We start from the raw sequence: 13,517 nt of genomic DNA, 5'->3' as shown, positions 1-13,517 counted from the left end.
CAGGGGCCCTACTGTTGGTGCTTCTCACACTTCGGTTTGCACAATCAGGCCACCTGTTAAATAGGTTCTCAGGCTCCAATACCAGAAATTCTGATTCAATCGGCTGAGGGGTGGGGCCAGATTTTGAATGTTTAACAAGGTATCGAGGAGGTAAGCAGGTAGAAGGACACTTTCAGAGATACGGCTCTGGCCCTTGATCCTCAAACCAGGGTCTGTGGCACCACCTGAGAACTTACTAGAAACGCAGAATCTTGGGCCCCTCCAAAGATTTCTTGAACCAGTATCGGCATTTTTAACAGGACCCCAGGTGATCCACGTACACACTCAAGTCTGAGAAGCGCTGCTCTAGGGTACTGTGGCCAGGTGAAAGAGACTGCTCTTGATGCTTCCCCAGCATCTGTTCAACAGGCAACGGACGCGCAGGCTCAGCGGCCATGGCTCACGGGCCCAGCCGCTCCGCGGCACATGGGATCTTCCTGAACTGGGGCACGAACCCGTGTTCCCTGAATCGGCAGGCGGACTCTCAACCACTGCGCCACCAGGGAAGCCCTCTGTTCAGTTTTAAATGCATCATATCACATGTGGGCACCTGCCTTCAGCACACCGCTCACCTGGGGCCGGCCTCACACCCACCGCATCAACACAGCATGCTGCAGGGCTGGGTCTCTGAGAGCCCGTCATCTTTACACACTAAGTACCATCTGACCAACAGATACACAAAGTTCAGAGCCTCTAGGGCCAACACTTTAGCTCCCCATGGCAAGAAGCAGTCCCATGTGAACCCAGTGAGAGAGCCAGCCCTGACCTGGCACCCCTGACCTGAGCTGCCTCCATGGCTTTGGCAGGGATGAAGATTCGAGGAAAGGCGTACATGGCCCCCTGCAAGGGGTTGCAGTGAATTCCTGGGACTTGGTTAAACAGGTCTTCTGTCAGCTTAGCTTTTCTGGCCAGATTACCCAAGACGGACTCTTTCTCCTGATGAGACAGAGAAAGCACAGGAGTTAGCATCTCTGGACATCATGGCTCCAGACCCTGGAAACTATCCCTTCAAACTGGGGCGTCAGGGCAGACTGGTGAAGGTGAGCTTGCGTGTGCATAAGCACAGCAAATGGGGGAGGTGGGCGAAACACATGTCCCTCTGCAGGAACTTCTTCCATAGACGCTCAGCCCATGAAGCTGCCATGTGCCCTGGGGCAGGAGCACACGGGCCACAGGTAGGTCCTAGGTAGCCTGTGTCATGGGTTCTACTCTTTTTTTTTTTTTTGGTGGTACGCGGGCCTCTCACTGTTGTGGCCTCTCCCGTTGCGGAGCACAGGCTCCGGACGCCCAGGCTTAGCGGCCATGGCTCATGGGCTCAGCCGCTCCACGGCATGTGGGATCTTCCCAGACCGGGGCACGAACCCGTGTCCCCTGCATCGGTAGGCGAACTCTCAACCACTGCGCCACCAGGGAAGCCCATGGGTTCTACTCTTGTACCAGGATGTCATTCCTGAAAATGAGAAAAACCAGTCCCTGCCCATTGGTCTGAATGAACTTGGGCCTGGATGGAACACCCTAGAACATGCTTCTAGGAGACAGCCCACCACTTCATTTTGGGGAGTCACCCTTCCCCCAATCCACGTGGTGTGTTTGGGGCACGTGATCCAGGCAAAGCACATCAGTGACAGGCTCAGAGCTGGACATGTGTCCAAAGCTGGAGCAAGCAGTCCAGCACTTCTGCAAGTACTACTGGAATGTGTGGGTGAAGAGCTGTGGCCTGCGGATGAGCGGATCAGCAAAACGTAGAATGTACACACAGGGGAATGTCACTCAGCCTTAAACAGGAGGCACAGTCCGACACATGCCACAACAGGGATAAACCCTGAGGACATCATGCTAATTGAAATAAAGTCACAAGAAGACAAACGCTGTATATGAGGTACCTAGAGTAGTCATATTCATAGAGAGTAGAGTAGAGGTTACCAGGGGCTGGGGGAGAGGGGGAAATGAGGAGTTATTGTTTAATGGGTACAGAGCTTCAGTCTGGGATGATGAAAAGTTCCTGGAGATGGACGGTGGTAATGGTTGCACAACAATGAGTGTACTTTATGCATTAAACTGTTCAGTTAAAAATGATCCAAATGGTAAATTGCATGTTCTGTGTATCTTACCACAATTTTTAAAAAAGGTTGTGAATCTAGAACAGCTGGGAACTGACTTCTTGGTTATATGACCAATAAATTCCATTTCTGTTTAAACTACTTAGAGTTGGGTTTTTCTCACTTGCAGTTAAAAAGGTTTGACTGCATCACTTCAAGCTGCAAGGACAGCCTGCAGCTGTGGCCCGTGGCCTAGAATCAATGCCATGCTCATCCATCTCCCCCTTTTAGTTTAGTAACAGAATCATTCCCCTCCCACTCCCACCCAGGGTGTTCTCAGGACACAAGGCCATTCCCTCTGGGCGCCTGCCCATCCGTGGTGCTCACAGGCGAGAAACAGGAAGGGGTGCACCCCGCCCCCCCCACATGCAACAGTCCTCCCACTTCAAATACAGCCCAGCTGCATCCTGAGACTTAACCTCATTGGGGTGAGTCAGGCGCCACGTGGAACCACGAGCACCCCCGGGAGGCCATCTAGACAGAGGCTGGCCATTGAGACAATACACGGTGAACACTGGTCACAGCAGTGATGCAGACAGGCCGTGGGACAAGCTGACTCACCCTGCTGAACTGCTCGAAGGATTCCTCTCCTGGCACCGGGGGGTTCACAACGATGTCCATGGCAGCCTGCCCAGACACTGGCGGGCACAGACGCACCGAGAGCAGCTTTACCAGCTGGCCCTTGATCTCAGGGTGCAGGTTGATCACCTCCATGTAGCCTCCTCTGTAGCCACACCTAAAAGGTTGAAGACAGGGAGAGGACCCACCAGTCACAGAGAGACCTCTACTAAGTGCATCCAGCCGGCCAGAATCTTCTGTAAACATCCCCATGCCCAACACTGAGTTTCCAGGTGTGGCTGAGTTCTTGCCAGTGGAAAGTGAAAGGGAGCGATATGTGTAAATTCCACATCACTTCCTTAAAAGCATGCTCTCTCCTTCCTCTCTCCCTTTCCCCACTTCCTGAGGAATGCACACACCAGAGCAGCAGCCTCAGTGCCCCATGTTGAGAAAACAGGGCCAGTCCACCAGCCCATCTCTGAATGACCTCACGGGGCAGAGCCAGTCCTGGACTCCCCCTACCTTTGGGCTGTTATCACAGAGACACACTTCCATCTTGTTTGAGCCACTGTATTTTGGGGCCTTTTGGTTAGAGCAGCTTAGCCTGACTCTTAACTTATACGCTAGCCCTGCTCCAAAGGGGCATGTGATTCAGGCTGGGCACCCCCTGCACAGGTTCGAGGGGTGGGCATGTGAGCAGTAGCCTGAGGATTTGGCTAGAACTTTCTGATACCTGAAAACAAAGCCAACCCAAAGGAGAGCAAAGCAGGGAATTCCCTGGCGGTCCAGTGGTTAGGACTTGGCACTTCCACCGCCGAGGGCCAGGGTTCAATTCCTGGTAAGGGAACTAAGACCCCACAAGCCAGGCAGTGTGGCCAAAAAAAAGGAAAGCAGAGCTGAGAAAGAAAACAAGACAAGGCCAGAAAGCAGAAAGAGATCTGGTGACACTTTTAAGCCCCCTGATTAAACTTTACTCTTTGACTTTTTAAATTTTATTTACTTTTTATTTTTTTTTTGGCTGCGTTGGGTGTTTGTTGCTGTGTGCGGGCTTTCTCTAGCTGCGGTGAGCAGGGGCTACTCTTCGTTGCGGTGCGCAGGCTTCTCATTGTGGTGGCTTCTCTTGTTGCAGAGCACGGGTTCTAGGTGTGTGGGCTTCAGTAGTTGTGGCTCGCGAGCTCTAGAGCACATGCTCAGTAGTTGTGGTGCATGGGCTTAGTTGCTCTGCAGCATGTGGGATCTTCCCAGACCAGGGCTCAAACCCGTGTCCCCTGCACTGGCAGGCGGATTCTTAAACACTGCACCACCAGGGAAGTCCACTCCTTGACTTTTTTTTTTTTTTTTTTGCGATACACAGGCCTCTCACTGCTGTGGCCTCTCCCGTTGCGGAGCACAGGCTCCAGATGCGCAGGCTCAGCGGCCATGGCTCACAGGCCCAGCTGCTCCACAGCATGTGGGATCTTCCCGGACCGGGGCACGAACCCGTGTCCCATGCATCGGCAGGCGGACTCTCAACCACTGCACCACCAGGGAAGCCCTCCTTGACTTTTTACTGATAAAGATTAAAAAAAATTTTTTTTAAGATTTATTATTTACTTATTTATTTAACTTTATTTTTGGCTCCGTCAGGTCTTAGTTGCGGCACGTGGGATATTCGTTGAGGCGTGTGGGATCTTTCATTGCGGCGCATGGGCTTCTCTCTAGTTGTGGCGTGCGGGTTTTCTCTCTAGTTGTGGCGCGTGGGCTCTGTAGTTTGTGGTACGTGGGCTCTAGTTGAGGCGTGCAAACTCAGTAGTTGTGGCGCGTGGGCTTAGTTGCCCCATGGCATGTGGGATCTTAGTTCCCTGGCTAGGAATCAAACCCACGTACCCTGCATTGTAAGGCGGATTCTTTATTTTACTTTATTTTTTAATTTTATTTTTGGCTGTGTTGGGTCTTCATTGCTGCACGCGGGCTTTCTTTAGTTGCGGTGAGGGGGGCTACTCTTTACTGCAGTGTGCGGGCTTCTCATTGTGGTGGCTTCTCTTGTTGTGGAGCACAGGTTCTAGGTGTGCGGGCTTCAGTATTGCAGCTCGAGGGCTCTAGAGCACAGGCTCAGCAGTTGTGGCGTACGGGCTTAGTTGCTCTGCGGCATGTGGGATCTTCCCTGACCAGGGAATCGAACCCACGTCCCCTGCACTGGCATGTGGATTCTTAACCACTGTGCCACCAGGCAAGTCCGTGTAAGGCAGATTCTTTACCACTGGACCACCAGGGAAGTGCCCTGATATGGATTTTTTAAAAAGCCTCTTTGATGTAGGCCAGTTCAACTTGAGTTTCTGTTACGTATTTCCAAAAGCATCCTGACTGATATACAGTCAAATCTCATGAAAATAAGCTGAGATCATACAGTCAAAAACAAAAACAAAAACCTTTCAGAACGAAGTCAGCTCCATCAGCCACACTTTCTGGACTGTGATTGATAACATTCAGACTAATAAGCACAGAAACGCAGGCACCAGCTCCTGCCTTCCTCTGTACATGTACCACACCCACACAACCTCAGAGCACCTGATACGATGAGACACTCGATAAAACACTTTTGGGATCAGGCTGCAGAATGAACTGGCAGAGACAGATCCCCATGTGATCCCTCAACTCGCTTTTCCAATGCGGGAAGATAAATTCTGGCATCTCGGAAATGTTTCCTGTAACAAAGTTGAAAGAAGAAACTTTCTGCTTTATTCTCTGCTGATGAGCAGAATATCAAATTGGGCAAATCAGTCTGATCCTAGGTAATCAGGATCTGAGGGCAACAGGATACCACCTCAGGTTACCAACATCCAGGGTATTACCATTAAAACAGTCATCAGTAACACAGATGGGAAGATGGGTGGGTATGTGACAAACACACTTGAGTTTGAAAAATGAGTTAATGGAGAACATATTTGTTTAGGAAAAGAGCTACACAACACATGAAAGCCTAGCAAGGAGACAGCATCACTACTGGGGTAGACCAGAAAGACCAGCATAGATCAACCCCTGCCCACATCAAATATAGCCAAGAACAGTTGGGTGACCATCCCAAGGGGACAGCTCCCTTGACCTGGCTAAAATATTTCTTGAAGCTTCGCAGTTACACTGGCCTGCACACCTCCTCCTGACACCTGGCATAAAGCAGAACTCCCACAACGCTGGGGAATGAATGTCCTTAGCTGTAAATACACTGGCCTTTCCATCTCAGTCTAGTTTGTAGGCTCCTCCTCTCCTCCCCTAACTGCTGAGCAGGGAGGGCCTGGGCCCAGTCCTTGGACCTCTTCTCTATTTGTACTCACCCCTGGTGAGACATCCAGGCTCAGAGATCTGTCTAACAACTCATACATTGACATCTCATAAACTTTAATCTCCAGCTGGATATCAGCCCTGAGCTGCAGACTCACACATCCATCTCCATCTGGACATCCAATAGGCATCTGCAAATTCTACACATCCAAAACCAACTTCTAATTTTACCCCAAAACCTGCTTCACAAACAGCAATCCTCATCTATTGATGGCAACTCTATCCTTGCTGCTGTTTGAACAAAAAACTTGGGAATCATCCGAGACTTCCCTCTCTCACACCCACCTTTTCCATCAAGCAACACCTGTCAACTCTACCTTCAAACATATCCAAGATCAAACATCTTCTCCCCACCTCTACCCTGGCCCACGATATCTCCCCTGGACCATAACAGCCTTTTGACTCGAATGCCCACTTCTGTCCCTACCCTCATCACACAGCAACCAGAGAATCTGGTAAAACATAAGTCAGGAGAAGTCACACCTCTGTGTAAACCCTCCAAGGGTTCCCATCTCACTCTGAGTAAAAGTAAAAAATAACCTAAGTAGCTCGGGTGATCTGGCCTCCTATGACTTTTTTTGGTCGCAACTTCTGCCACTTTCTCTCTCACTCCTTTCTAGTCTCCTTGCCACTCCTCAAACAGCTGCTCCTTCCACCTCAGGGCCTTTGCATGTGCTGTTCCCTCTGTCCGGAATGCTCTTTCCTCAGACATCTGTGTAGCTCCCCACAACCCCTCCCTTGGGTCTTAACTCAAAAGCCAACTCCTCAGTGACCAGACCCCACCTCTCGGCATTCCCATCTCTTCTCTAATTATTTTTGCCCACTTGACATGTGATATTCGTTTGTCTATTGCCGCTCTCTCCTCACTAAAGCATAACTCTGTGAGGGCAGGGATGGCTGTGGTTTGCTCACTGCTATAACCTCAGTGCCGAGATCAGTACTGGACTCATAGCATGTGCTCAATAAATATTAGCTGAATGAATGAATACAGGATTGAAGCTGACTCTGGCCCCAGAGGTCACATAGTGCTGAGGCAGGGTGCATACAGAGCTCCTGCACACAGAGCTTGCCCTACTGGCCTGACAGCATTTGTCCACTCAACCTGCCTTCCCTGGCCCTCAGAGTTCAGTCACTGTCAGAGCAACAGCGACATGGCTGGCAGAAAACACTAGCGTTGGAAGCTGCTGTGAGGTCCTGTTTTCATTTTCATCACAGCCTTATTTTACACGAGCCCTTGCACAAGGTCTGTCCTCACACCACCATGCTCCCTTTGGGGAGGTGTGGTCTGTCTCCTCCTGCTTCTTAGATCAGCAGAGTCGGTGGATAAGGGCAGCTGTCTCTGTCCAGCAGACTGAGGTGGGGCAGAGCGGAGAAGCACAGGGACCAAGCAGGCCCAGGGGCAGCGGGAGGGAGGTGGGGGCCCACATACTCGCCCATGTAGCCCTTGGAGGTGGAGTGGAAGGAGGCGAGTTCCACGTTGCTGGAGTACTCGGGCCCCATCTCGTAAAGCACCTTCTTAAAGGAGTGAAATCTGCAGTCTGGAGAGTACACGTTGTCCTGGTACACCTGCAGGAGGGGACGGGATGGAGACAGTCATCGCAAGTCCCCCAGAAGCCTGAGCCACCTAGGCGCCGGCTGAGGGAGGGCACGGGTGCTCCAGGCCAAACTGCAGCCAGGCAGCCTGCTGTGAAGCCCAGCCTCGGACACCACTGCCAAGCCAGACATGCCTGAGGGAACCTTACAGAAGAGCAAGGAGGGAAGGCCTCGGGATGCATGCCCACTGGATTCTCCCACCCAGTCTCCAGATCTCCTTTCTGCCTCATGTGCCAGTGACGACATCAAGTACCCCACTTGCCCAAGCAGGTTTCCTCCCGGAGTGTGATGCTCACTTCCGTCAATAAGATGAGTGGTGAAAGCAGTTCATGTACCTGTCCTGACCTCCGCACCTGAAGTGCTAACTGTGTACCCTCCGCACGTCACGGCACTCACCCAGCTCTCTGTCCACCATTGCTGTCAGCGCCCACACTGGACCCAGCAGCCCCCACACTGGACCAAACAGCACCCACACTGGACCAAACAGCCCCACACTGGACCAAACAGCCCCACACTGGACCCAGCATCCCCTACACTGGACCAAACAACCCCACACTGGACCAAACAGCACCTACACTGGACCAAACAGCCCCACACTGGACCAAACAGCACCCACACTGGACCCAGCAGCCCCCACACTGACCAAACAGTCCCCACACTGGACCCAGCAGTCCCCACACTGGACCCAGCAGCCCCCACAATGGACCAAACAGCGCCCACACTGGACCAAACAGCCCCGACACTGGACCAAACAGCACCCACACTGGACCCAGCAGCCCCCACACTGGAGCGAGCAGCCCCCACACTGGACGGAGCAGCGCCTCCCTGTCCCCACACAGTCTAGCGCGCCGCAGGCAAGCGTCCCATCTGCCCTTGGAGATGAGCGTCCCATACCCAGTTTGGACATCAGGGAAACCGAGGCTCTCTGGAGTGCTGTGGGTCAGCAGGAGGGTCAAGCCAGCTGCACCTTCAACAAGCCAGGCAGAGCTTCCTTCTCCCCCACCCCTCCATTCCCAGACCCCGAGGGAAGAGGTTTGTGCACCAGGTCACTCTGCTGTACGTTCTTTCCTATAGAAATGAACATTTTAGGTCCACCTGCTATTAATCACGGCAACAATTTGGTGGGTAAGCTCTGTGTGTGGGGTGGGGCGGTGCGGGTGCTGAGAAGCAAAGAAATGAAGCTTGTGTGTTAGAAGCTACGACTAACTAGAAATCATGCAGCAATGAAGAAATGAAAACAGGATATGACGGGTCTTTCATTTCTTTCCTTGCAGGAAAAGAATGGGCATGCCTTGTCTCCAGAACTGGGGTTCAAGAAGCAGCAGCTGTGGGGGGTTAATTAAGACTCCCCTCCTCACAGGACATAGCATCAGGCCCACCTAGCACCCACTTTCCCTGCTTGAGAAAGGGGCCCTGAATTTGCCTCAGTGAACACGACCCCCGCCCCGCTCTCTGCAGGTTTGGGGGCACCGGGCAGAGACACAGCCCCGTGCCCAGGCCTGGTCAGTTTGCATATTGCAACCACGGGGCCACAGTAATTGGCTCAGCAATGGGTGTTTGACCCAAGCTGCACCAGTGAAGCTCAATTCTGAGACTTTTGCTGGAACCACCAGGAAGAAATGCTCTCTTTCTAGACTGCGAAGATAGCAGGCCCGTGTGTGAGGCCAAGGCAGCAGGATGGAATGAAAGGAGGTGGAAGATGTGGTCTGAGTCCCTGGATCCAGCCCCACTCCTGAGACCCTACCACCTTTTTACTTTTCAAGTTTAAAGTAGTTTGGGTTAGATTTCTGAAACTTATAACCAAGATTCCAAACCAATGTTGGGATGATTTTTGGTCAGTCTCACAGGGTGTAACACTGAACATCCTCAACCTTGTTAGAATCTCTCTTCCAACACCTAGAAAATTCTCTCTGGCTATAGAAAAACCAGGCCTGGCTCCCTCTCCCAGAAGAGAAAGCGCACCCTCACCTCTGAGAGCCAAGGCTGCTCTTACCTCATCAGCCAGGAGAAAGAGCTTCTCTTCCCAGGCAAAGTGAATCACGTCTTCTATGCACTTTCTGCTCTGCACCTGACCTAAAAAGTCCCCAAACAAAAGCAGAAGGTAGGTTGTAATGCTGTTTAAATTGTCCCCAGGTAAGAACCCCAACCAGAATCGCTCAGGTATCTGTATTCCCCAGGACCCTGTGGGACCACCCTCCCTAGCTGCTGTGACTCGGGGGGTTCAGTCAACCTCCAGGGAGCCCCGACGGTCAGCCCCGTCCCTCTGACTCACTTAAGCTGGGTACGTGGAGGGAGCAGTGTTTCACACCCAGCCTTCTTGCTATTCTTATTGGAGGTGTGTGTGTGTGGAGGGGGTATATTTGTATTAATCTGTGCTGGAGGGCAAGAAGGCATGACAACATCATAAAGAGCGGGAAAGTTAAACTGAAGGAGTTTAATCATTCAGCCCCACTCTCCTCCTCACCCCACAGCGGCAACACCAGGAGAACTGCACTGGCTACACCTTCTGCCCACACAAGCTCCGTGAGGCAGGGACAAGGTCTGTGGGCTCAGTGCTGACCCTCAAAGCCAGCACTCAGCAGGGCCCCGGTAAATACTGTGGAATAAGCTCTAAATGAGATGAGCCTGCCTGCTAGCTCTGGCTTCTCCTGTCAGCAGCTACATGGGAGCTGCCCTCTGAGGATGCTTCCGGGTACCCGCAGTGTCCCTGCCAGGGTCTCCCTTCAGGGCTTGACTCAACATTTCATCCATCTTAGAGAAATGAGTGCCAGCCAGCAGCAAAATATTCGCCCATCAGTTCACAGGAAATACTGTGGGTTTAGGTGGGGAAAGGAACAAATGCAACAAGGTAGAAATGAACCTTTTCCCAATATTTCCTGAGGCCCACTGTAAGTGTGGCACTGGGTTGTCTGATGTGCTCACATAGCCTCTGGGAAAGCACTAGTCAGGCATGCTGACTTCTCACAAAAGGCTGTTTCTTTACTATACATAAATGTGCATCTATGGATGTTACATATATGTATATATTTATGTGTGTATGTATGGGCACATGTGTCATTTATATATGTATCTATATCTAGATGCAAACCAGTATGTAGAGTATGTTACCTTCTTGTTAAAAATAACTATATTCTTGCCCATGTAAGAATAACAAGAATAAGTCTTAGAAAAAATATATAGATGTATCTTATAAAAGTATGATATGATTCAGCCAGAATTTCAGACTTAAACTGTCTAAGCAATGAACCAATTCCTTTCCTAAGGGAACAACCTGTCTCCTGCCAAGAAAGGGTCAACCGGGCTTCCTATGAAGCAAGCTCATGGCTCTGGGAATTAGGAAGGGTAGTAGCCCTGGATGCTACAAGGAACCAGCTGCTGTTCCCACAGACAGACAGGAGCTGCCTATCCAGGGGGCTGAGCCTGCCTAAAAATGCTGCTGGTCTTCTCTCCCAGGGCTGCCATCCCACAAAGTGTATTCTGTTAGAATGCAAGCAAAGGTTTGAGCACCAAGAGCATCAAACCATGTGTACATACTGCCAGGGGGAGTGCTGAGAGAACTGAGTAAGGGCCAGGCCTCAGGAAGCCTGTAGCTCGGGAGAGCAAAGACCTGCTGTGCGCAAATAATCCCTGTGATATGAGCGATGCAAACTGTAGGACAAGGACAGAGCTTACTTCTCTCCAGTCTTCGCCTGGGACGAAGGAGTCACTCAGAACATGCCTGCTGAGCCAATGGATGGACAAACACACATGGTGGTACAGGAGGAGAGTCACATAGGCTCTAGAGGGGCAGGGCACAGCTGTGCCCAGCAGGGGGAGACATGAGCCCACTGCACAAAAGAGGTGGCTCTGCTGTAGGCCTCAAAGCTGGGGAGAGGTCTAAGTGCCCCTTCCCAGAGGCCAGGCCAAAGGAATTTCCCACAAACTAATGGGGATACCTGTTGCTTGCACCAGCCCTGCATTCTGCCCTTTTTTGAGCAACAACACTCAGATGTCCCAGGGAGAACTCCCTCTCTTTAAACTCCAGCAAGGCACATGGGATACAGACCCAGCCAATCAGCCTCAGTGATTTAACTAGGTCAGGCACGGGCAGGTTGGTCAACGTGGGCCAATGAGAGTCTGGCCTGTGGCTTTGGCTGAAACTATAGGCAAGGCTCTCTGTGGAGGACGCTTAGGTGCTGGGCAATGACTGGAACTGCTGAAGGCCACTCCCAGGACAGATGCTTCCTGAGAAGGATTCCAACCCAGAGAAGAGCAGAGCTGGGAAATGGCCTGGGGTTCCTATGACAATGACGCTGATTCAAGTGTGCTGCTTTACCCTGGACGTCACAGATCCACTCCCTTCAAGTCTTAAGATGAGTTTCTGTCTTGAATCCCAAAGAGCCCTGTTAGCCACTTATATCCCAGTCCATTTTGATACCTTTTAGCCAAAGTGGTCACAGTGTGTGGTTCAGGCAAGATACATGGTTATCACAGGTAGGTTTCTATTTTTCCATCTCCCATCTTCCAATAGCTGATTTTCACCCATTAAGACCCCAGAGAGGGAATTCCCTGATGGTCCAATGGTTAGGACTCAGTGATTTCACTCTCAGGGCCCAGGTTCAATCCCTGGTCGGAGAGCTAAGATCCCACAAGCTGTGCAGCATGGCCAAAAAACCCAAAAAAACTGCTTATATTAACATATACTCACATGACTCCCCCACCTTTGACCTAAAACAGGAAAGTCTCTAGTGCAGTTATTTCTCCCAGGACAGCCAGGTGAAGATTTATGTTAGCACCTGGCCAAGAAGTCACCAACCCTATGATATAAACTAGGTATACAGAGTATTTCCTAAGATGTAGGGCCTACTACTCCAAGTTTGGGACCAGTAGCATCAGCATCACCTGGGGGCTTGTTAGAATTGCAAATTGTCAAGCCCCACTCCAGCCTAATTACATCAGAATACCTAGAAGTGGGGCCCAGCAGTTTGTTTTTTTCTTAACAAGCTAAAGTTTTAGAACGATCATCCTAGGGCAGTGTTTCTCATCCTCAGCTGCACAGAATATTGATGCCTGGGCCCCATCCCCAGAGATTCTGAGGTGCAGCCTGGCCTTTAACATTTTTAAAAGCTCCCTTTGTGATTCTAATGTGCAACCAGGATTGAGAACCCAGCTCTGTCATTTTCCTACTGAACCAGGGTTAGACCCTTCATCCCTTCCCCCAAGCAGTTGGCGTAAATAAACCAGGGTGGAGGGCAGCTGCACCCATTTTCTGCGCTCAGGAATTCAAGTGGCGCTTTCAGCTGATTGAAGCATCATTTGATGTTCCCAAGAAACAGATTCCACAATCAACTCCACCACGCTTTGGCCCTGACCCAGTTTATCTCAACAAAGGAGGAGAGAGGAGCCCTTGTTCTCTGCATCCGAATAGCATCGGGGGCACATGAAGCCAGCAGCCTGGAAAGATCAAAACAGGCAGAACTGTGCATTTTTTTTAAAAAAGAAAAATACGCAAAATTAGGAGTGATTTTCAACTTCTGGAATCAGGTTTTTTTGGTTTGTTCGCTTTTGTTTTTAATATGGCATTTCCTTTTCAGGCCTCAAAGTACACAGTAATGCTGTGTCAAAGAAAAACAACGCACACACCAGCAATCTGAAAACTGGTTCAGAAAAACAAGTAGGAGTAAGGGTAAAATGAGGCCTATGATTAATGGTGACGGTTTGTGCGTGACCTCAAAGAGAAGATTCTTTGCAAATGCAAGAACAGGAGAAAAACTGGTCTTAATACAACCCTGCCCAGGAAAATGCCTGCATTTGCTCACCTCCTAAGGTGGTCTGCAGCAAATTTTATGGCTTTAGGTTAGCAAATCTGAAGTTGGATTGGGAACCTGGGAGCAAAGAGGACTTCATCATTTCTTAGATCTTTAGTGTCCA

At 50.8% G+C, this 13,517-nt stretch overlaps 1 protein-coding gene across 1 annotated transcript in view; it reads right to left on the bottom strand.

Annotated features, from left to right (window-relative positions):
* Positions 1 to 13,517, bottom strand: part of GPT2 (glutamic--pyruvic transaminase 2) — a 33,004-nt gene that overhangs the window by 2,303 nt on the left and 17,184 nt on the right. Inside the window, exons 7-10 of the mRNA XM_059999967.1 lie at positions 9,601 to 9,680; positions 7,444 to 7,580; positions 2,700 to 2,874; positions 820 to 975 (exon numbers count right to left, since the gene is read on the bottom strand). Of these exons, the coding sequence (XP_059855950.1) occupies positions 820 to 975; positions 2,700 to 2,874; positions 7,444 to 7,580; positions 9,601 to 9,680 (548 nt within the window). The remainder of the gene's footprint in view (positions 1 to 819; positions 976 to 2,699; positions 2,875 to 7,443; positions 7,581 to 9,600; positions 9,681 to 13,517) is intronic.

Source organism: Delphinus delphis, chromosome 20 (assembly GCF_949987515.2).
Source record: "Delphinus delphis chromosome 20, mDelDel1.2, whole genome shotgun sequence".
In the NCBI taxonomy this organism is placed as follows: Eukaryota; Metazoa; Chordata; class Mammalia; order Artiodactyla; family Delphinidae; genus Delphinus; species Delphinus delphis.
Note: the sequence above shows the minus strand (reverse complement) of the source record. Positions and strands in the feature narration are given on the sequence as shown.